This window comes from Cetorhinus maximus, chromosome 10, assembly GCF_964194155.1.
Source record: "Cetorhinus maximus chromosome 10, sCetMax3.hap1.1, whole genome shotgun sequence".
NCBI lineage: Eukaryota > Metazoa > Chordata > Chondrichthyes > Lamniformes > Cetorhinidae > Cetorhinus > Cetorhinus maximus.
The window spans coordinates 95,180,773-95,203,998 of record NC_135888.1 but is presented as its reverse complement, the minus strand read 5'-3'; the positions used below and the strand labels follow the sequence as shown (position 1 = coordinate 95,203,998).

General features: G+C 44.6%; 1 protein-coding gene across 3 annotated transcripts in view; it reads left to right on the top strand.

Annotated features, from left to right (window-relative positions):
• The window catches only part of LOC144685850 (pro-neuregulin-2, membrane-bound isoform-like), a 764,146-nt gene that overhangs the window by 729,223 nt on the left and 11,697 nt on the right, over positions 1–23,226 (top strand). For all 3 annotated transcript variants that reach the window (XM_078550803.1, XM_078550802.1, XM_078550804.1), the window contains 3 exons: positions 21,582–21,684; positions 21,913–22,036; positions 22,952–23,079. In XM_078550803.1, coding sequence (XP_078406929.1) covers positions 21,582–21,684; positions 21,913–22,036; positions 22,952–23,079 — 355 coding nt within the window. The remainder of the gene's footprint in view (positions 1–21,581; positions 21,685–21,912; positions 22,037–22,951; positions 23,080–23,226) is intronic.

The following is a 23,226-nucleotide window of genomic DNA, read 5'->3' as shown; positions in this document are numbered from 1 at the left end:
CACCAGGACGGAGAAGGAGGAGAGGGAGGACAACCAGGTATTATCATTTGGGAAGGGTGTACCGACCTCAGTGATCATATCTGAACATGACAGAGAACTAGCGCTGAAGGTGCCTGAAGTACGGACACATATTGAATGGTCCAGCAACATCTCGAACCAGACTCTATTGACCCCCATGCCTTGCTAGTTAGTGTCTGTAAAGGCAACCAAGGCACTCAATTTTTATGCCTCAGGTTCTTTTCAGGGTTCTGCAGGAGACCTGTCTGGTATATCCCAGTCAGCAGCACATAGCTGCATAAAGGTATTGACTGATGCCCTGTTTGCTTGTGTGGGGGGACACATTAATTTCCCTGTTGATTTGGCATCTCTGATGTAGACAGCCATGGGCTTTGCCCAATTAGCAGGCTTTCCTCAGGTGCAGGGTGTTATTAGTTGCTCCCCCATCACTATAAAGTCTCCAGATCAGCAATCGGACACCTTCATAAACCGAAAGTCCTTCCATTCCTTCAATGTCCAGTTCGTTTGTGCACGAGTGTGTGAACAGTTCCCTGTGAAGCTGCCACAGCTCCTTCATACTGAGGAATTCCCAAATCCCTCAGCTATTTCAAACACCTTTACAGATCCGTGGTTGGCTTCTAGGGGGCAAGGGGTACCCTTTAAGATCTTTGCTTAGGAGCCCCATTAGGAGCCCTCAAACTGAGGCCGAGTGCAACAGCAGCCATGTTTTCACAAAGGAGTACAATCGAGCAGGCCATTGGCTTAGGCGAAGCTCTGCAATATGCCCCAGCAAGGGTATCTAGAATAGTGGTGGCATATTGCATGCTGCACAACATCGTGCAAGGGAGGGGCCTACAACCAGAAGATGACGATGCCAAGGCCAGAGCTTCAACCTCTAAGGAGGATGACGGGCAGGATGAAGTTCCTGTCCATTCTGACAAATCTGAAATGGAGGAGGATGGAAAGGCTGCCAATGGCAAAGCAGCTGGGAAGCTGGCCACATCACCAGGACTGACTCTGTGCAGGAGGTGCTCATCGCCAGACGGGTCCTTAAAAACCAGATTCACACAGTGTCCTCAGATCTTAGACTTGCCATCAGCCAGTCCTTGGTGAACAACTTCCAAATAAAGAACCTTTCACACGGAAGCCACACTTAGTCAAGGGAATGCCCATCCTCGACAAGAGAGAAAAACTACATCAATGAGCTTTACTCAGTCACATAAAAATGGCTACAACCCTCAACATCATAACCATTGGCCTGAGCATACTGCAAACACACAGCGTAAGAAGTCCTTCACAATCTGGCCTCCCTCACATAACTGCCAGTGGCTGTCAATGAGGTGCAAACCTCTGTTCTGCCACCCTGTGCATGCTCCAACTGTGCCTACAATGCTAAGATTACCAGTAGGACTTAAGACTTCATACCCCAAAATATTTGGATGTGATTGTATGTGTCAAAGTACATGCAGATAAGGCATATTAGGCAGGTTGAGGCTACAACTGTGCAACAACAGCTCTATGAATGAAGTTGCGCAGCATCCATTCAGCCCCATGGTCCAATTTCAAGTGTGTGTGCCATATGCAACATTCATAGCTTCCATAAACCGCATCTACCCTCACAAAGCACATTCGCTGCCACTTGGAATGTAAAGGCATCCGAAGTAGTGGTGGACAGCAGGTGATCAATAATCTCTGGAGCATACATGGAATCTCGAGCTACGTGGCCTACACCTAGGCCAATGCCTAACACTGACAGGCAGATGACTACCTTCCACCCAACATTCAAGCTTGAGATGCACCGGCTGACCTCCATCTGTTCATGGAGTCTCATCACTGATCCTCCCTTAAAGGCTACAATGGATGGATAATGAATGAAGCAAAGAGCATCTTAGTCCCTGACCCTTTGTTCACTGCAATTTTATGTGAAACACCGGAGATGGAAAAAGCCTTCCGCTGCTTCACAAATATGGTCACACATTTGCTCCTGTTGATGTCAATGTGAGATTGACCTCGGCTTTCCAGCCTTGGTGTCACTGGTAAGAATACCCTTCTTAATGTTAACATTCTCATTGAGTTTTGTAGTATACAAAGACATACTGAGAAATCTAAGGCCAGAATTCAATGCCTCGCGGGCGGGCACGGGCCCGACCCAATCAGGCATAAAATAGCACAAGAAGACATTGGATGGGTGTCCCGAAGCCATCCCGCACGTGTGCAATCTTCAGCTTGGTGGGTGTGCGCAGGTGTTGGAGCTGTGCCTGCCATCAATTAAAAGGCCACCTAAGGTCATTAAAAACCCAACTGATCCCGATTTTACGTTGCCCGTGCAATTTCGCGCTTGTCGCATGGGCAAAATGGGCAGCAGACAGCCCACGTTTTGCAAGACCTCATCCAAGGGCGGGTTAAAAAGAATCAGCAGCATTGCCAGTGTGAGTACTGAGGAGTTTAGGAGATAGTTTGCTGCTGGTTTCTTATTGGAACTTGACAGCTTCATCTTAGTTCTGAGCTTCATCCTTAGCATTTCCAAGCTTCATTTCAGGACTCTTTGGTGTCTCCAACGTCCCTGGAGGATTTTGACCATGTGGACCCTTCCAGGTATCAGACAGCCTTCCCTTACCATGGTAATGGGGATTGTGCTCTCCGCTAGAGGCACCTCCTCGAAGGAGGAAGAGAGGGACAGAGGGAGAGGAGGCCAGGTGTCCCAATGCAGCTTCCAAGGGAGCGACCTGTGGGAGGAGAGGTGCAGGGATAGGGGACGCAGGGCCAGCAGGTAGTCCAAGGCAGAAGGGGCCACAGAAGACATCGCTATCCTGCTGCCAAGATTTATAGCGATGCAGCTACCTCAATATGTCCAAGGTGCAATGCTGAAGGAGGCTCTGCCTCTCCAGGGAGACTGCGACCTCCATTTGTCATATGATTGGGCCTGAGATCAGCTCCGACTGCGTGGGTGGACACCCCATGCCATTGGCTCTGAAGGTCACAGTGGCCCTCAACTTCAATGCCTCCGGTGCTTTCCAGGGATCAGTGGGGGATCTTTGTGGAGCGTCTCAATCAGCTGTCCATAGTTGCGTCAAGCTGGTGACAGAAGCTCTGTTCAAGCAGGTAATGACATTTATTCACTTCTGTACAGACGAGGCCAACTAGGCTGAGTGAACCAGAGGGTTTGCAGCGATTGCTGGGTTCCCCCTGTGTCCAAAGTGCAAATGACTGCACACATGTGGCCATCAAGGCACCATTGGGTCAGCCGGATGCCTTCATCAACAGGAAGGGCTTCTACTCCATGATGTGCAGGTAGTGTGTGACCGCAGGATGCAGATTCTGCAAGTCTGTGCAAGGTACCCTGGCAGCTTCCATGACACTTATATCCTGAGACACTCCCAGGTGCCAAGGCCCTTCAGTGCTCCAGCCCGACTGGATAGATGGCTGCTCGGTGATAAGAGCTATCTGTTGAAAAGGTGGCTCATGACACCTCTCCGCCACCCAAGAACAGAGGCAGAGCAGCATTACAATAGGAATCATGCCTCCACAAGGGCAGTGATAGAGAGGACCATAGGTCTTCTCAAGATGCGTGTATAGAAGGTGTATAAAATTATGAGGGGCATAGATAGGGTAGACAGGAAGGAATTTTCCCCTTGGTGGAGGGATCAATAACCAGGGGGCATAGATTTAAGGTAAGTGGCAGGAGGTTTAGAGGGGATGTGAGGAAGGATTTTTTCACCCAGAGGGTGGTGGGAATCTGGAACTTAATGCCTGAAAGGGTGGTAGAGGCAGAAACCCTCATAATATTTAAGAAGTATTTGGGTGTGCACTTGCGATGTCATGGCATACAAGGCTGTGGGCCTAGTGCTGGAAAATGGGATTAGAATAGTTAGGTATTTGTTTAACTGGCACAGACTCGATAGGCCAAAGGGCCTTTTTCTGTGCTGTAGACCCCTATAATTCTATGACTCTATTGCTATGCGCGTTTGATGCCTGGACCATTCAGGGGCAGCGCTGCAATATCCCCCCAGAGTGGGTGTTACTGATAGTGGTTACATGCTGCACTCTCCACACGGAGCACGGTGAGGAGAACGCTGAGGGAATCGAGGCTGGGACACCAGGGATGCCTTGATTCAACGCTCCTTCAGCTAGGCTGCCAAAGATCTGCTTCCACCTCATGCCAGGGCTGCCGGGGTGATTGAAATGACACTTTCATTTGAACCCAAAGAGCACTCAGTGCCTGTGCAATAACATTTAGAACCACTCACATCCAGCATTACATACTGGTGCACCCTGCATCAAGAAAAAGGTGAAGCATACTCAGGCCATTACGACAAAAACAAAGTTTATGTAATTTTCACAATCAAAACAAAGCAACATTACCATCTCTGGTGTTCATTTCCACACCAGTAAACATTAACAAAACATTACAGAACAAAAGATCACCTGTGACCGGTCCCTCTTGTGCTTATGGTGCCTTAAACATGTTTATGAGTGCTACGTCTTGTGCCCTCCCTCTCCACCCCCCCCCCTGCCCCAATTCACTGGCACTGGAATTGGAGACAGCCTGGTGACTCTGCTGTCTTGTTGGCCTTGATGACCTTGGCGGTCGTCCTCTGGTCAGTGGAGCCTGTACTGGCCCTGCCATGAAGGGAGCGGCCAGTGCCACGGCTGGCATCTCCCCAGTCATTGCAGCCTCATCAGATGCCACGGTCACTGGTAAAGGGGTGGAGGAACTGTTGCCGTCATCCAGGGCGCCCTGAGAGGAGCCCGCAGAGATGACAAGCAGCTCATGCGCCAACGTGAGGTCGCTCTGGACCTCTCTGCTCACCATTGATGGATGGGCACCTATAGGATACTGGGTGTCTCATCCATCTCCCACACTGATACTGACCACCTGAGGCCATTTCCTGTGTGAGGGCTTGCAGGTCTAAGCGCAACCTCAGGAACCCCTAATTCTGTCCCTGGAGCTGCCTCTTCATTAGAGTCGCCACTCCCTCAATGAGGGTCAACGCAGTGCTTATGCTCCGCATGGACTCCTCCACAACAGAATGCATTACACTCCTTCCCTCGTGAATCTCCGCCTGGTCCTCTCGCACATCTTGCTGGACATTCAGCATCTGCCGCCTAATGGACGACTCCAGAGGCTCATCATCTGCCTTCGGCTGAACATTATCCTGGTCTCCAGCAGTCCTCCAACTGCCGGCACCCTGGGCACTTTCTGCCTCCTCAAGTGAATGTGAAGTGCCCTCACCGCTGTACTCCGACATTCTAGCCAAAGATCTAACACTCACCGAGGTGCTGGTATCTGCACTGGTGACTGGTTCAGAGAGCAGGTGTGACTCCGGTACAGCGGAAGCCTGGCGGTCTTGTGGGGTCCTGCAAATGAGTGCCTGCTGGTGAATCTAAGGGAGAATAAGGACATGCCATTAGTTTAAGCCATCACGCTATCACTGTGCATGCCAGGTGTCCTGGTGACACAATGGAGACCTGCATCATGGTGCCTTCGTCTTTCAATGATCAATGGGGACTCCAGTTTTGAGGCTCCCATCAATGAAGAAACTACACAAGAATGTTTGCACCATCCGAAACTCTCACCTCTGTGCACTGCACTCTTACCTTCCTCTGACACGCTAGCCTCTCCATGGACGGCTGACCGAGGTGCGTGGTGCCTCTCCAGCTCCAAGGTGTCCTGCTCATATCTTGTCAGGATCAGGAGGTTTGAAGGGCCTCCGCCTGTCCGTGACCTCTCAATTTGGGTATGGCTCCTCTTCTCAAGTTCCATACTACCAAATATCTATTTGTTATTTGGTTCATGAATGTTAAATACTAATCCTCTTAATCAACATATGTCACTTTCTGATTGTTTAGTTTTTATTCTCTTAATCCTGATGAAATTTAAAAAGGCACAGAGGAGCATGGATTAGTCCACTCTCTACCTGCAGCACCATTGCAGACTGGCCAACTCCACCTGAGGAACACCTTACAGGGCACATCCAAGTCATGGCCCTCAAGCCGCAAGGCACTCAGTCCAAGCAGCCAGGGCTCACCCCCTTGGCCAGCTCCAGGTTCATTGGCAGTTGGCACTCAGGCTCTAATACCCCCTGAGCTCCACAGGGTGATGGCCAGCCCTTAACACTTCACCACACTGATCCATGCCAACACGGTACTCACCCTTCCCAAGCGCAGCAGGTCATTGAACCTGTTGCGGCATTGCACCCATGTGCGCCACACAGCATCGTGGCTGCTGACCTCGGCTGCCACCTCCTCCCAAGCTTTTTTTGTCAGGTGCGGTGGCCTCCTCCTTCCATCCCTGGAGACGAGGGTGTCCCTCCTGGCAGCCACCTCCTCCAGGAGGACCATGAGGCACTCGTTCAAAAACCGGGGGGCTATGTGCTCACCCAACCTGATTTCCCGCCTGGCGTCTCCGGCCTCAGTTGAGGCCATAGCTTTGGTCTCCAGAACGTAGGAGATATGTTCTTCCCTGGCAGCCTTCAAGGGGCTGCCCGTGCTGTTCTTAAGCCTCCTGCCGGGTTGCCATTGGACCCGGCGCCCCAGTGGCCCTCGCCCCTAGCCGGCCCTTCCCGACCATTGGGAAGCGTGAATTCGCAGTCGTGGGCCGATAGCGGGCAGGGGCCTGTTCCCTGACTGGTCCCGGGCCTGCTGATCGTGTACGCCCGCCAAGGGTAAAATTCAAGCCTAAGAGTATTTTTTTACATTCATTTACGGGATGTGAACCACTGCAGTCCATGTGATGTGGGTACACCCACAGCGCTGTGAGGAAAGGATTCCGGGATTTTGACCCAGCGGCAGTGAAGGAACGGCGATATATTTCCAAGTCAGGATGGTGAGTGACTTGGAGGGGAGCTTCCAGGTGGTGGTGTTCCCATTTATCTGCTGCCCTTGTCCTTCTAGTTGGTAGTGGTTGTGTGTTTGGAAGATGCTGTCCAAAGAGCCTTGGTTGAACTCCTGCAGTGCATCTTGTAGATGGTACACACTGCTGCTACTGTGCGTCGGTGGTGGAGGGAGTGAATGTTTGTGGATGTGGTGCCAATCAAGTGGGCTGCTTTGTCCTGGATGGTGTCAACTTCTTGAGTGTTGTGGGAGCTGCACTCATCCAGGCAAGTTAGGAGTACTCTATCGGCCTCCTGACTCATGCCTTGTGGACAGGCTTTGGGGAGTCAGGAGGTGAGTTACTTGGCACAGAATTCCTAGCCTCTGACCTGCTCTTGTAGCCACAGTATTTATATGGCTAGTCCAGTTCAGTTTCTGGTCAATGGTAAGCCCCCCAGGATGTTGATACGTGTATTCAAAAAGTGCTCAGTTGTGATATATAAAAATTGATAAGTGTAACCACAATGAACCTATTAGTGCTTTAGATGAGACAGCACCATGCACTTGTGCACACTCCTATTAAGTACCCCTCCATGTTGCCTCGAAGGAGATGGAGGCAGGCTGCTCAGTTCTCGGTCTATATGGCAACAAGGAGCATGGTAGCTGGTCTCGTTGTGCAGGCACCTGTTGGGGGCCTCCTTCAGACTGCAGCCTCTGCAACTCTGCATGGGCAGCCATGGTCACTGGCAACTATTGGGTAGACGAGCGCTCTAGCAGAGGGATTGGGGAGGTTGAGGAAGATAAGGGTGCTGAGAAGCCTTCGATATCTTCACCCTCCTCCTTAACCTGTATAACCCTAGTTTGGCCTTCATGTGGGGTTGTTGGGGCTCACTGATGGTACATAGCAGTTTCCATTCCAGTAACTGCTGTGCCAACAGTGCAACCGTCCTGTTGAAGGTACACAGCTCCTCATGTATTCCATGGACCTCAGCGCTCATACTCTGAGCAGACTGATCCAGGCTACTGAGGGAGGTTTGCACTCCTTTCTTGCTGAGAGGCTGCTCTTGCTTCCACTCTGAGTGTTGTTACATGTGTCACTCCATGAGAGTGGTCAATATCTCATGGTTAGAGTTCATACAGTTGAACCCCCAGGGCAGTTTGGAGCGCATGACAGCAATGGACTCCTCCATTTGCAGTCCAAGAACTCCCACTGCTTCAGGGAACTCCGCCAGATGTTCACACATCTGCATCTGATTGTCCAAATAATGTGCCCCAAAAGATGACTCCTGAGGCTCCACATTCCTACCCACTGGAGCATCATCATAACTTTTCTCCCTCCTATGAGAGGGACTGTGCTGTGCACTGATATTTCTAATTCCGATACCTCCTCCTGCACTCCTCCTTCACCCTGTATCACCGACTCCACACGTGCGTTACATCCCTCTGATGTGCTGGTATCTGAGCTGGCGGAGTGTGGGCTAGTCTGATGTCACCCTGCCTCCTTGGACATCGCTTCCTTCTCCTGATGCCCAAGGGATGAGCTGCCCTTAGAGGGTTGAGGGAGCAGAGCTGGGAGATGTGAGAAACTCCATATTGCGAAAGCATGCTCTGATGCACGCCATTGCCTTCAACTATGCATGTGCTGCCCTTATGATGCAATGCCATCCTTGCACTCCCTCTCATGGCAATGTTGCCTTGTACTCAGTGAACTGACATCATGACCTCCATTATTACCACCATTCCAAGATGCATTTACCACCACCTTTATCACCTGCTACAAGTGATTCACCATCACCAACAGCCAACTGCAAAGGTAAAAACAGAATTACCTGGAAAAACTTAGCAGGTCTGACAGCATCGGTGGAGAAGAAAAGAGTTGACGTTTCGAGTCCAATGACCCTTCAACAGAACTGAGTGTAGTTAGGTACCCTGGTTATTTCAATGGCTAACTGTTCCACCACTCCAACTGCTGGCAGCCAGGCTGATATACTCCATCTGGGCCATCTCCTTGGCATACTGTAAAGACAACATGAATTTATGATAACCTCATATGTGAGGCTTGAGAAGCCACTCCATGCTTTCAGTGCTTCAGTGCAGAACACTGCGAATAGGCAGCAACCATGATAGTTTTTTTTCTGGGGAAAGCCCATGATGGGCCTTCTGTTCCAGAGTCAGCTCACAGTTAGGCAACATTTACAGAGTTCCCACTCACCTGGAAGCTTAGTCTCATCCCCACTAAGGCAAAGGAAGTTCACCATGGACTTTCTAACTCACAAATGAGCCGTTCTGAAGGCCCTCTTTTTATGTCCGCCTGATTCGCCCAACCAACTCTGGGCCTACCTCCAACCCTACACTACTTTGGGGTTCCCCCACCCCGACTCCTAATATATCCACACCCTAGACCAAAAATTGGAAGTTTGGGGCCAGTTTTATGGATGTCAAGTTTGCAGAGCTGGGAATTCTCCCAACTCTATGCACCTGACATGAGATCGAAAATTCAGGCCTAAATTTTCATTCATGACCAGCTCACGACTTTTAAAAATTTATTTGTTCATGGGATGTGTGCATTGCTGGCTGGCCAGCATTTATTTCCCATCCCTAATTGCCCTTGAGAGGTGAGCCCCCTTTTTTGAACCGCTGCAGTCCATGTGTTGTAGGAACACCCACAGTGCTGATAGGAAGGGAGTTCCACAATTTCGACCCAGTGACAGTGAAGGAACGGCTATATTGTTCCTAGTCAGGGTGTTGTGTGCCTTGGAGGGGAACTTGCCAGCGGTGGTGTTCCCATACATCTGCTGTACTTGTTCTTCTAGATGGTAGAGATAGTGGGTTTGGAAGGTGCTGTCAAAGGAGCCTTAGTGAGTTGCCACAGTGTATCTTGTAGATGGTACACACTACTGCCACTGTGTGTCACTGGACTGAATGTTTAAGGTGGTGCTTTGTCCTGGATGGTGTCAGGCTTATTGAGTGTTGTTGGGGCTGCACTCATCCAGGCAAGTGGAGAGTATTCCATCATATTCCTGACTTGTGTCTTGTAGATGATAGACAGGCTTTGGGGAGATAGGAAGTGAGTTACTCTCCACAGAATTCACAGCCTCTGACCTGCTCTTATAGCCACAGTATTTATATGGCTAATCCAGTTCAGTTTCTGGTCAATGGTAACCCCCAGGACATTGATAATGGGAGATTCAGCGATGGTGGTGGCATCAAATGTCAAGGGGAGATGGTTAGATTCTCTCTTGTTGGAGATGGTCACTGCCTGGCACTTGTGTGGCATGAATGTTGATTGCCACTTGTCAGCCCAAGCCAAATATTGTCCAGGTCTTGCAGGATATGGACAGAGATCGCTTCAGTATCTAAGGAGTCATGAATAATGCTGAAAATTGTGCAATTGTCAGCGAACATCCCCACTTCTTGACCTTATGATGGAAGGAAGGTCATTGATAAAGCAGCTGAAGATGGTTGAGCCTAGGACACAACCCTGAGGAACTCCTGCAGTGATGTCTTGGAATTGAGATGATTGACCTCCAACAACCACAACCATCTTCCTTAATGCTAGGTATGACTCCAACCAGTGGAGCATTTTCCCTCTGATTCTCATTGACTTCAGTTTTGCTAGTGCTCCTTCATGCCACATTCAGTCAAATGCCATCTTGATGTCAAGGGCAGTCACCATCACCTCACCTCTGGAGTTCAGTCCTTTTGTCCATATTTGGACCAAGGCTTTAATGATGTCAGGAGCTGAGTGGCCCTGGCAGAACCCAAATTGAGAGTCAGTGAGCAGATTATTGATGAGTAAGTGCCACCTGATAGCACTGTTAATGACACCTTCCATTACTTTGCTGTTGATCGAGAGTATACTGATGGGGCTGTAATTTGCCTGGTTGGATTTGTCCTGCTTTTTGTGGACAGAACATACCCGGACAATTTTCCACATCTCCAGGTATATGCCAGTGTTGTAGCCGTACTGGAACAGCTTGGCTAGGGGCACGGCTAGTTCTGGAGCACAAGTCTTCGGTACTATTGATGGAATATTGTCAGGGCCCATAGCCTTTGCAACATTCGGTGCCTTCAGCCGTTTCTTGATAGTGAATCTTGGATTGAATCAAATTGGTTGAAGACTGGCATCTGTGATGCTGCGAACCTCAGGAGGAGACCAATCTGAATCATCACTCGGCACTTCTTGCTGAAGATTGTTGCAAATGCTTCAGCTTTATCTTTTGCACTGATGTGCTGAGCTCCCCCATCATTGAGGATGGGCATATTTGTGGAACTGCCTCCTCCTACTGTTGGTTGTTTAACTGTCCACCACCATTTATGACTGGATGTGGCAGGACTGCAGAACTTGGATTGACCTGTTGGTTGTGGAATCACTTAACTTTGTCTCTCGTATGCTGCTTTTGCTGTTTGGCATACAAGTAGCCTGTGTTGTAGCTTCACCAGGTTGACGCCTCATTTTTAGGTATGCCTGGTGTTGCTCCAGACATGCCCTCCTCCACTCTTCATTGAACGAGTTGAGACATATTAACACTTTGGCTGACAACAATTCCCCCTCAATTCCTCTAATTTCTTGAAGTAATAATCATTCATCATGTAATCAGAGTTAAGAGGTAATTTTCAGCCTTGCTGCTTGGGCAGTAACTTAGTAGAGCAGATTGCCGAGCTGTAGTGGAATCTGTCTGACTTCTGCTTCATTGATGTACATAGGACACCGATGTCATTTTAAAGTTAAAGCACATGATGCCTATGCTGTTTTGGTCCTGCCCACATTTTATGGGATGAGTAGTTAATTGGGTATCCGTTAGAGTGATCTCCGGAGACAGCTCAGAAATGGTGAGAATTCAAGTACATTGTGGATCTCTGTCCCGACAAAAACCCTGCCGATTGCTGCTGGATCTCCTACCCTCCCTCCACCTAATTGGCCTAACATCTTTTTCCCACCAACTGTTGCAGTGACACTGCTCCAAATACTACACCTTCAGTACTCACTTGTCAACAACTTCTATCAATCACGACTTCTACCTAATATTCATAAATTCACCTCCCCCTCAGACACTTAGCACTGCTGCAAGCCTCACACCCACACATCTCACAGCTTAGATATACTGTCAGCTATTCAATCATATCACCCAAACAGATTGCAGGACACTCATTGACACACTTCCCCATCTCTTGCAGGGCAAAATAGAGCATTACCAGAGATAGCAGCACCTAACTGGCAGTGGACAGGCATGGCTATGTGTCCCTACCCCATGAAGGAGATGGTGCTGGCCATTATTGGAGCAGCCATTGCTAGGTCATAGCCACCAGTGGGGTTGAAACCAACGAAGATGATGGTATCCTCATAGCTAATCCTCCTTCTCAGTGGCAGAGGGAAGATAAGATGTGGAACTGCTGATGAATGTGGAATTTGGTTTGCAGTTACTGGTATCGCTGTCAGCTGAGTTATTCAAGGACAACCTGGTCAGCAAGGAGCTGTCTACCTTGCTTCCTGGTTTCCTCCTTCTCTTCCTCCTCCTACTTCGCTTTGTGCTGTGCAGCTGTTTGTTTTATAACTGTTGTCAAGGCCAAGGCTGTGCAGCATGCAGCAGACCACCATGAATCTTGAAAACTTCTCTGCTGGCTCCTTCAGAGTGGTCAAGGCAGCAGAGTGTTGTTTCAGCATCTCATTTTGATTGACAGCGTGCCTTTCATTGTATGCAGGCTGCCCACATGTGCACAGGTTGCGCACCATGGTAACGAGCCATGTCATCAACGGAGTAGTCACCCTCTGATTTGTTGTCAGGGCTGAAATGCTGATGACACATCAGACTACTGCTGAATGAAGACATCATGACTGCTGTTGGGATACTGGGTATTGACCTACATGATACACTGCCGATGGTCAGGTAGACATTGCGGGAGTAGAATCTCTTTCCACTGTGGTATAGGGCAGTACAAAGCAATGTGTCTGCAGTCAGTGAAACCCTGCACCATGAGCTCCAAAATAGTAGCGTTGGCATCAAATCAGTGGATACACCAACACCCTCACTAAAATGGCTCCGAATCGGCTCACACCAGAAATGTGCATGTGTGACACAGATGCTAAAATTGCATTTGTAGTGCCGAAAGTATGGGTGCTAAGGAGCTGTATTCTGCAGCTGCTGAGTCAGATTGGGCGACAGAGCTGAATTATTAAATGTTGAGACACAATTGTTAACGAGAGTACTAGGGTGCACTCTCTGCAACTAAACATATTAATTCAACTCCCACATACTGTGGAAGTTAGTGACTCCTGAATATTTCAACTGCCATTGTTACTTAAACAAAAATATTTCAAAAAACATTGGTAAGAGAGATGTAAACCAAAGGAGATTAAGGTAGATCATTATTTCGACTTTCAGCCTTAGTAAAGTATTGACTGAGATGTAATTATTTGATACTTTGGTCTAAGTTTTACCTCAGGCTTCAGGATCCTAACGTTGGGACCAAATGGGAATCTTGAGCCTTCACTTGCCCGCCGCGGAACCAGCTCTGTGATTTTACTAGAGGCAGCTTCCTAATTGGCCACCTCTGGATCTGCCGTCCATTTAAGCACAGCGGGCAGGCTCCTGATGCTGCCAGCTAAATCAGAGGGCCAGAAGCTTTAAGCTTCAGCAGTACCACGAAGAGAGATGTGGCCTGCTGAGGTATGCAGGAGACCTTTCAAATCGAAGCAAGTAATTTTTTAACACCGAATGGGCGAGGGAGGAAGACTCGACTGATCGGAGGGCAACCCATCCTGGGAGATCATTGAAGTTGCGACGCTGCCTTTTCTGCCCATGGCTGCCTCAGTGGGGCATGGAGTTTTTGGCTCTAATGGCCTCCCCAGGGTGCAACAGGGGGGTGCCACCATGATGCTGGAGGCCTCTCCACCCAACAGGGAGCAGTCCTGCTGTTGGTTGCTGACCTGAGAAAATCGCCCATAATAGGGCCTTTAATTATTTAAATTTGCTGCCCAGCAATAGGACTACTACATCGGGGATCCGTATCCACTCTTTTCCAAGTTCCTTCACTTCGAAGTCCATCCGGGGGCCAGAATATCCTGCCCTTTGTCTTAAGTCTCAGCCTGTACTTATATTGAAAGCAGTGTTTTGTTATGTTCAAGTATCACAAGCACAAGCAACTATCAGTTTTATGGGCAGAACTTTCTGCCTGTCGGGCGGACCGGTCGGGGTTGGGCGCAGAGCTGATCGCTGCCCGCCACCATTTTATGCGGGCGAGCCAATTAAGGCCCGCCCAGCGTGACACACGGCTGGTAACACTACCTGTGCGGGCAGGGGGAGGAGGAAGAGTCGGGGCCTGCACTCTTTCAGAGCACGGAGCTGCCTCAGGGAGATAAAGTTCATATTGAAATTTTTAAATAAAGATTAAAATTATTTCAACATGTCCCCTCATGTGGCAGTGTCACATGAGGTGGGACATGTTTATGAATTGTGAAAAAATATTTATTTTATAAAACCTTCAGGAAACCTCATCCTGCCCGTGGATGAGATTTCCTGAAAAACGCTCTTCGCCTGCCCGACAACCTTAAGGTTGGACGGGCAGCGTTGCTAATTCCTTTAATTGGTTTTTTAATGGCCTTAACAGGTCTTTGACAGTTCGGCGGGTGCGCGGCCACTGAACGAAAGATCTGAATGACATGCAGTAACGTCGGGACGCACATCTGACGTCACCGCACGTCATTTTACGTGTCGGCGTGCTGGGCCCGCCCCCACATGCCAACGTGAAAATTCTGGCCTATGTGTCAGTGATATACTTTTTATAATCGATCGATGGTCACATCAGGCTTAAATCCCTAAAGAAGAAGTTTTAAGTTACTTTTGTATTAAATATATGTAGGAAGGCTGCGCTCTTCAATGTTAAAACAACTGATGAGGAAAACCCTGAGGAAATTTCTGGAGACTATTACTACATGCTGTTGTTGCTTGTTTATTAGAGAGATAATAATTAGCTGGTACTATTATGGTATATTTGGTCTGTACGCTCAGGTCCTCACTTTGATTGCTCCCAGTACTTTGGTAATGTAGATCAGTGGTGTTCAGGATGTAGTTCATTGGTTAATTAATGGAAGCTACCTATGTAAACTTGTCATGCTAATGGTGGCACTGCAGCACCTCCACAGGTGGGGAAGGGTACAATTACCAGTTTATGTTGGCAGTTCCCATTACAAATATAGACTTTGACATTGATTACTGAAAAATTATTACAGCAAGTTTGCGCAAATGTTAGATTTTTAATAATCTCCTGTGATACTGCACACAGGGAGTGAATATCAAGTATAGCCATCAGGTGAAGTGTGAATAGGGGGCACATGATAATTAGAGCAGGCTGCACAGATGTCGTTCAGTTGCCTTTTAAAGGCTTTCTTTTTATATTGCACTATAAATTTCTAATTCCAGATTTATAATAAAAACTGCCAATATAAACTTGTCACACTGTAATTACACCCTACTGCTACAGTGGCTCAACTGGAGGGGGAGGCATGGGTATTTCTAACTTCATATTTTGAATATGGATATTAGTTTATGTATGGGAGGGGCTTTTATAAAGGAGAGTCTTGTTTTGTTATGTATGGTCATCCCACTTTTGTACGTATGGAATCTACCTTTTTAAAAATCTTGTTGGGCCTTTTTTTTGTATAAGGGGCATGGATTTCTGCCGAATCACATGTCAGCAGCTAACTGTTTTTAACACATGTATTTCACCTGCAGTTCCTAATGGTTGGACATTCCTGGTGATGCACTGATTGATTGTATGATTTTATCAACCATTCAACAGTTATATATAATGTTGCAGTTGAAAAGTACCAATATGCATATCTATCCAGTTTTACACATTCTTCCCATTTAATATTGAACTTGTCTCTGCTTGACCTTTTTCTTTTTGGAAAATCCAATGAGGCAATTAAACTACATTTCTGTTCTGTCTCACTCTTAATATTCAGGAAATGTTATTTCCCATTCTGCTGGTTCCATTTATAATCTTATTCTCATAAAAGGTTGTGAGATGGTGCTCAGACGGCAATATTCTCATCTCTGAGTCAGTAGGTTCAAAGTGGGATAGCATGCACCCAATCTACATTGCATTGTTGTCACTGTTAAATTTGTGGTCACCGTTTTTTTAGACGTTCCAGGTGGACTAACCAGCAATCTTTAAAGAGTTTCTTAAAAAAGATTTTTTATCTGAACCTGGAGCCTGAAGAAGCACTCATGTTCCTCCCGACTTAACATCAGTCCCAACAACCATTGCTAGCCTTCTACTTGGCTCCTTGCCAATTGCCTCCCTTTCCCCTTCTCAGATCTGAGAGCTGCTGTGAGGGCTGCTCAGTAGTCTAATTTAAATAAGGCCAGATATTGAATGGATTTCAGGCTGACCTGTTGCACTGATTGGAGTGTTCTCTGCTGACCATAATGTTAAGCCCTCGCTCCATATAATATTGCTGGTGTTTCTGGTGTTTCCGTAGTGCTGAACTGCAGCCTTTCCACCTACGTAATGCACCATTTTAACAAATAATCAGTAACCAAGGAAGTAAAGCACACACAACAATCAAAGCATGTTTATACACTTTGCTTTTTGTCTTACCATTTTACCAGCTAATGCACATACAGGTTGAAATACACAAGCACACATGCCCAATGGCAATGTTTATTATTCATTTTTTATTTACTAATCAAAAATGCAATTAACCAGAATTAGATTCCCAACTGGCTACATATGGCTAGTAGCTCATGTATTGAACAGTACGATTTAAAAGACTTTAACAATTAAGAGTTAGGGATAATTCAGTAGCTTGAGTACAGGAATGATATTTTTCAAATTATTCTCTTTCATTTCATGCACATGGAGAAAGAACTCTACTAGACATTATGCATTCCTCTCACATGTTTCAATTTTGTAACCTTCCTTCTCCCATTTAATTTACAGCCATTGCTTTATGGTATAATCTTCTTTTGACTGTGAATGCTTGTCCTTGAGTCACTATTACTCCTGCAATATCACATCAGAAGGTGTGGGATAATCCTGATATTCAGATGCTTTAAGGTTATTCAATGTTTAAAATTATAGACACTTCAGTGTGTGTTACAAGAACATGGGAATAAAATCTTAATAGTTTGGCAAACTTAGCCGAAACACTCAGCCTTGAATTCATTCTCTGATATTCATTATTTTAAATAGTGATTATATAGAATTAGAAATTATGGAGGTGAATTTCTGTCAATTTTCTCCCGATCTTACAATGTAACATCTAAAATGTCCATGCCTCTTCTGCCAAAGTTACAGTTGATGAATGAGAAAAACTTTGTGGAAATCCACACTCATAAATGTTATTTCCTAGTTATCAGTAGAGCTACTGACCCAAAGTCCTGCAACGTTTTTAACCACTTCTGTGGTTTCAGCATCATAATATACCAGCTAACAATTTATAGTGAAGTTGTTATGACATGGCAGATGATGTGTGCCAGGTGGATCAAATCCACGAAGGGAACTTGATCACATGGTCACAACAGTTTTGCAATTTGTATTTTATTTCGAGATGCATGCCCTGAATTCAGAAGCAATAAGTCCACCAAGACTTTAAATTAAACATGTATTAACAAAAGATTTCAAGAACATACAAATTACTACTATAATAACTCCTAGAAACCCTAATTAATCTGGCTTCCAGTTACACCCCTGTTAAGGCAATAGTAAAAAGATCATTTTTAAACAGATGCCAGCAAGTTACTGCAATACCCTAGATGTTGAATTCAAAGTGGCTTTTCCCAGCTTCAGTTTCTGTAGACAGCAGGCTTTGTGCAGAAATGCTGGAGGCTTTTCATACTTCTGGTAGATCTTGCAATGTCCTCCCTGACACGGAGCCTCGTCTCCTTTATACATATTATACATTTTAATGTAAATCCCATTGTTCCCATATATCTTTGGAACTTTAACTTTCTCATAATATAAATCTTTTCATGGTGCTAATATTATCAATAACCTTTGGGAAAAATAAACACACCGCTTGGCTTAGCTTCTCTGGCTAGGTGTGACATCCTTCCATCGCTTTGAAACTCAAACTACCCTGAATTATCTAAAAATGCTAATTCTCCTCACCTCACATTCTAAGACTTCAGCCATGTTTACGTATTTAGCATTTCAAACCTAGCTTCTTTTGATGAGTCAAAGCCTCCAGACCAGCTGTCTCCAATTCAATTAAATCTCTCACTCACACACACACACACAAACTATCCAAACCCCTCTATTAACCTACTTTTACAATAAATCACAATAATATAATGCGAAGTATTATACTTTCGTGGCAAGTGCAGAAAAAATCTTTCACTGTAACTCATGGGACTGAATTCTCCAGTCGGCGAGCAGGGGGGGTGGGGCCCGCTTACCGTGTAAGGGGGGGTGGGGCCCGCTTACCGTGTAAAATGACACGCGGTGACATCGGATGGGCGTCCTGATGTCACCGCGCGTCATTTAGATTTTCAGTTTGACGGGTGCCCAGCCGACTCAGCTGCGCGCCCGCCGAACTGTCAAAGGCCTATTAAGGCCTGTTAAAAATTAATTTAACAATTAAATGAGCTGCCGGTCCAACCTTAAGGTTGGCGGGCAAGCGAAGAGCCCAGGCGGCCTTTGCATTTTTCATGGAACCTCATCCACGGGCGGGATGAGATTTCATGAAGTGTTTAAAAATTCAACAAACATTTTTTTTAAATCATTGCTATGTCCCAGCTCATGTGACACTATCACGTGAGGGGACATGTTTTAAAAGTTTTCAGTTACTTTATTTAGACATTTTAAACTTAAACAAATCTCCCTGAGGCACCTCTGTGCTCCGCTTCCGGGCGAGCATCACGCTGGGCGGGCCTTAATTGGCCCGCCCACGTAAAATGGCAGCGCGCACCCGATCGGGGCACCAATCAGGTTCGTGCTCGCTCCCACCCACCCCCGCACATCCCTCCCCCTGCCCCCCCACAACGGGGGTCAAAATTCAGCCCATGGTGTAACTTTAAACAATCATCACTGCATTCCCTAATTGTATAGCTCAGAGAATTTAAGCAACAAGAAGTTGAATCATGATAGTCAGAAAGTTTTCCGGGAACCTTTCCTCAAACTGTACTTATTTGACTGGATGTGATGCTACAATTGACCTCAGTATCATTGGGCTAAGGATGGTAAAATTGGGTCAGGTTCCTGTTCTTTGCTGCTCTCTTGTAACATATGGACATTAGGTACAGAATCAGGTTCAATGATGTTCCCAAAAAAGCCTGCCTATAATCACTTTCAAGTTTCAAGGCATTTGTTGAGGTACTAGAGGGAAAATGAGATCGCCTGGATTCTATCTTAAGATGGCGATGCCTTCAGGAGCGGAAGGGAGGGGAGAAAATTGACAAGAAAAGAAACAGTAAAAATCCCAATTATAATCATATGTCCTACAGATGAGAAAATATTTCACTATGCCACTGTGGTTACTCATACATACCTTAACACTCTCATTGCTAATAACGACAAATCAAGCTTATTTTCATGAAGTAGGAACTATAAGTACATTCACTATATACCTAGGCTGAATTGGTAGCAAGATTTTCAAACCCCTTTTAACACTAGTATACATAACTTTAGTCTATTGAAGCATCACGTTCACAACAGAGATGATGCCACTTCTGTTCTAAACCTGATAAAACCATAAATAATAACTGATTTTACTCCAAAATAATCACCTATGATTTTCATAACATTGTTCCTTAGAATTGTAAAAAAAATGAAGTAATTATTTGTAACTAACTGTATGCCACACATTCCTGTCATGTTTTGCATGTGTAAAACTTTTGCCTGTAATGGTAGTGCCCATTGTCCAAGATCCCTGAGCACTGTGTTACACCTGCCATGTTTCTATACCAAAGTTTGAGCTAACCACATAACGTGTATAATTTTTGGTATGTTTAAAATATTCTTCTCTGAAACTGTTCTCCTTTTTTCTTTCTTTTTTGTCAACTTTCTGCATTGGCAGGGCATCTTGGATTTGAATTTATGGGTATGGAAAACCATTCATTTTAATCTGCAAATGTAAAAAGCTGCCTTGGATTTCTAGCAACTTATTTTGCTTTGAAGGGATGATCTGACTGCAGCTGTCTAGTTGTACGAATCCATCCATTACCAAAATAAAGGAGTCCAGTATCTAATGATGACATTGAGCTACAGATAAGCACAGCTTTTCTATAGCAGCACTCTTTTTGACTAGAGATGAGCTGCAGCTGGCCCAGGAGAACTCTTCCAGATTTATAACTGTTGTAAATAGACAGCATAAAACCACTGCTTAAATGTTTGACCTATAAATTTCATGTTAGCTCCAGATGTATGTAAGTTTGTGTCATCTGTTAGCTTTTCAATAAGTGAAGCTGGTATTTAGATTAGGAGACCTTATTCTTTGAACTTCAAACTTGGTTTATAATAAAGTTGATTTAACAGTAAATCAAGCGAGGTTGCAGGTCATAATGTTTTTGCTGAAGTTGCAGCTAATATAAACAATTTTTATGGCACACAGCTTAAAAATTAGAAATGGACCAAACTAAGGAAAACAGCAAAACATGCAAGCTGAGGCAAATGAAACTTATTTATTGAGAGCAAATTAAACAGTTTCATAAACTTGTACCAAAACTTACTTTATTTGAGTGTAAACTTTCAGCAAGTTTGTTTTCATCCTGGGTAAGATTGTGCAATTCATTTCAGATTTTGAGACACACTTGTGTATTTTAGGTTGTCCATAGTCATGCACATGATAAATATGATTACTAGCACAGCAGTTCCCTAATATTAAGTGCAAAAGGGTAATAACCAAGCATTAATAACACATGAGTCTGTTCATTTCTCTCACCTTCAGCAAAATGAGTGCTGCTGACATTCTAATTATTGATCACAAAAAAAATTCCAACTCCCATGTCTTGTCAGGACACTATTTATTTAGTCTGGGGCATCCCTTCACAGTCTGCTTTACTTCTTCCCTCAATGTTCCCATTCTCCTCTTCAGTAACAAGCATGCAATGCCAAGCTGTTGACTTCCCCCCTTCACCGCACCCCACCCCACCCCCAACTGTTACCCGATATTTGTACTAAAAAACTTTTTGTGTCTCTCATTTTTCCATTGTCTTTCTATTTCTTTATATTCTCACTACTGTGATTGACACACATATGAACTAGTGTTCAACTAGTCTGACTACTGTCAATTCTCAATCTCTATAATTACTAGGTAGCAGCAAATAATGTTTTAACTGTTTTTCTAATAACTGAAAATGAATATCAAAATTAGAACGTTTAATCAAAAATGAAAACGTCATTCAGAATAACTATTTCTCCTTAACTTGAATTCTCTCTGAAGTTTTACCTTCTATTTAATAAACCGAAGCTTTACCTTAATACCCGGTTATTTTTATTTTACCGCTTAGTTTAAAATAGTTTAGCTTTTTAGATGAAATGTGTTTTTTTTTTATGTTTTGTTATGAAGTTTGCCCTTAGTGTGTTGGTGGGAGTGGTAGTAGTTGTAATTTTATTTGCTGTGTATTAAGTACGGTTAACGTCAGTTTATTACTATTTTGAACACTACCTATTATTGTATTTGCACATATATTTGTGTACAGAAGTAATGTGAGAAATGCTGCAGGCTTTTTACGAGTAACTTGTGATGAAGCAACTTTTAAGTGATGCCTGTGTTTAAGTCTGAATGAGGCATTTAACCCTTTTGTTCCTTGTGTTTCTGTTTTCAGAAGCTGAGGAACTATATCAAAAGAGAGTCTTGACCATTACTGGCATTTGTGTTGCACTTCTTGTTGTTGGAATTGTGTGTGTAGTGGCATATTGTAAAACAAAGTAAGTGTTTAAACCTGCCAGTCACCATAATTTAAAGTTTCTTATCAGAATTTAAAGTAGCTTATAGATTGTTGCAGTTTAAGGTAATTTGATTTTTAAAAATTTGCATGTAATTTAATAGATGTATTTACATTTTTGATATCTAATATGTTCGTATGTATGTTGCAATTTGTTGAAGTTATTTCAATATCCTGTCATGAACTTACTCTAGTTGTTCTACTTCTTTAGAAAACAAAGAAAGAAAATGCACAGCCATTTGAGGCAAAATCTTTGTGTAGACCATCAAAACCGAAACCTTGCCAATGGGCCCAACCATCCTGGCCCTCTCCCAGAAGATATTCAAATGGTTGATGTACGTGCTTCTATTTAATAAACATATTTTAGGACAACTAAATGAGTTTATAAGAAGAGATTATTTAGTGATAATCCTGTTTATTGCTTAGCAATTATTTTGGTTAAAATTCTTTTGATTAAAAGACTGAGTTCAGTCTATAGTTAAATAAGAGTCTGCAATTTGGCAGAATACCAGGCAACTCAGATCAATAGCTGCAATCATAGGCTACCTTAAAAGTTAAATAAAAATGCATTTTATCAAACATAATTTAGAGAACTCTGATTGTTACGGACACTGAAGGACATGGCAAGACTTCTTGACTTGCATGTGTCAGAATTGTTAACCCATTAGAATTTTACAATTTTGTTACAACCAGCGCAAAAAGAAAATCACCTCCCTCATCCAATACAGCTAATATATTTTTGTGAATTGCCCTTTAGGCATATCTGGTAATTGTGAAGAATGTGTAAGGATTCAAGTTTGTGGTGAAAAGTTCATGTTGTTTTGAACTACACGCAAGCTGCCACAGGTGCAGAAGGTTAAATGTCTTCCTTCTGTGGTGTAATTTCTATGATTGGATGATAACCCAAAAGCCTTTTATGTCCAGTTGATTCCTTAACCCTTAACCTACCATAATGGTTTGAGGAATCACCTTTACAGATTATTATCCGTTTTGGGAATAATCTGAGCTGCAAGGGAATACTGCTAGGAAATCCCCAAAAGGAATTAGAAACATATAAACTCATTCAAAACCTATTATAAAAATGTGTTTTTGAGTAATTGCGATCATTTGTTTCTAATCATTTACTCTGTGAATAATTTACCATAGTTTTCTTAACTAATTAATTATAAAAGTGAAAGATATTTAAATCTTGTTGGCCGTGAGCCTTATTGTTTAACTCTGAAGTTTTTATTTCTTTTCTCTGTGTACAGTACATTTCAAAAAATGTTCCGGCCCCTGAACACGTGAGACGACATGAAACGGAAACTTCATTTTCTGCAAGCCAGCCATCGTCCACATCTCATCACTCCTCCACAGTTACACACACATCCAGCCATAGGTAATTAAACAATTAATGAGCAAGCACTGCCACTTTCATATGAAGACAATAATAGAAATAATATTTACTACTTTAACTTTCAAAACTACCAGATGGTACAGAATTATTGCTGACATTAGTGCAAACTGGCAGGGTCTGTTACTCCAA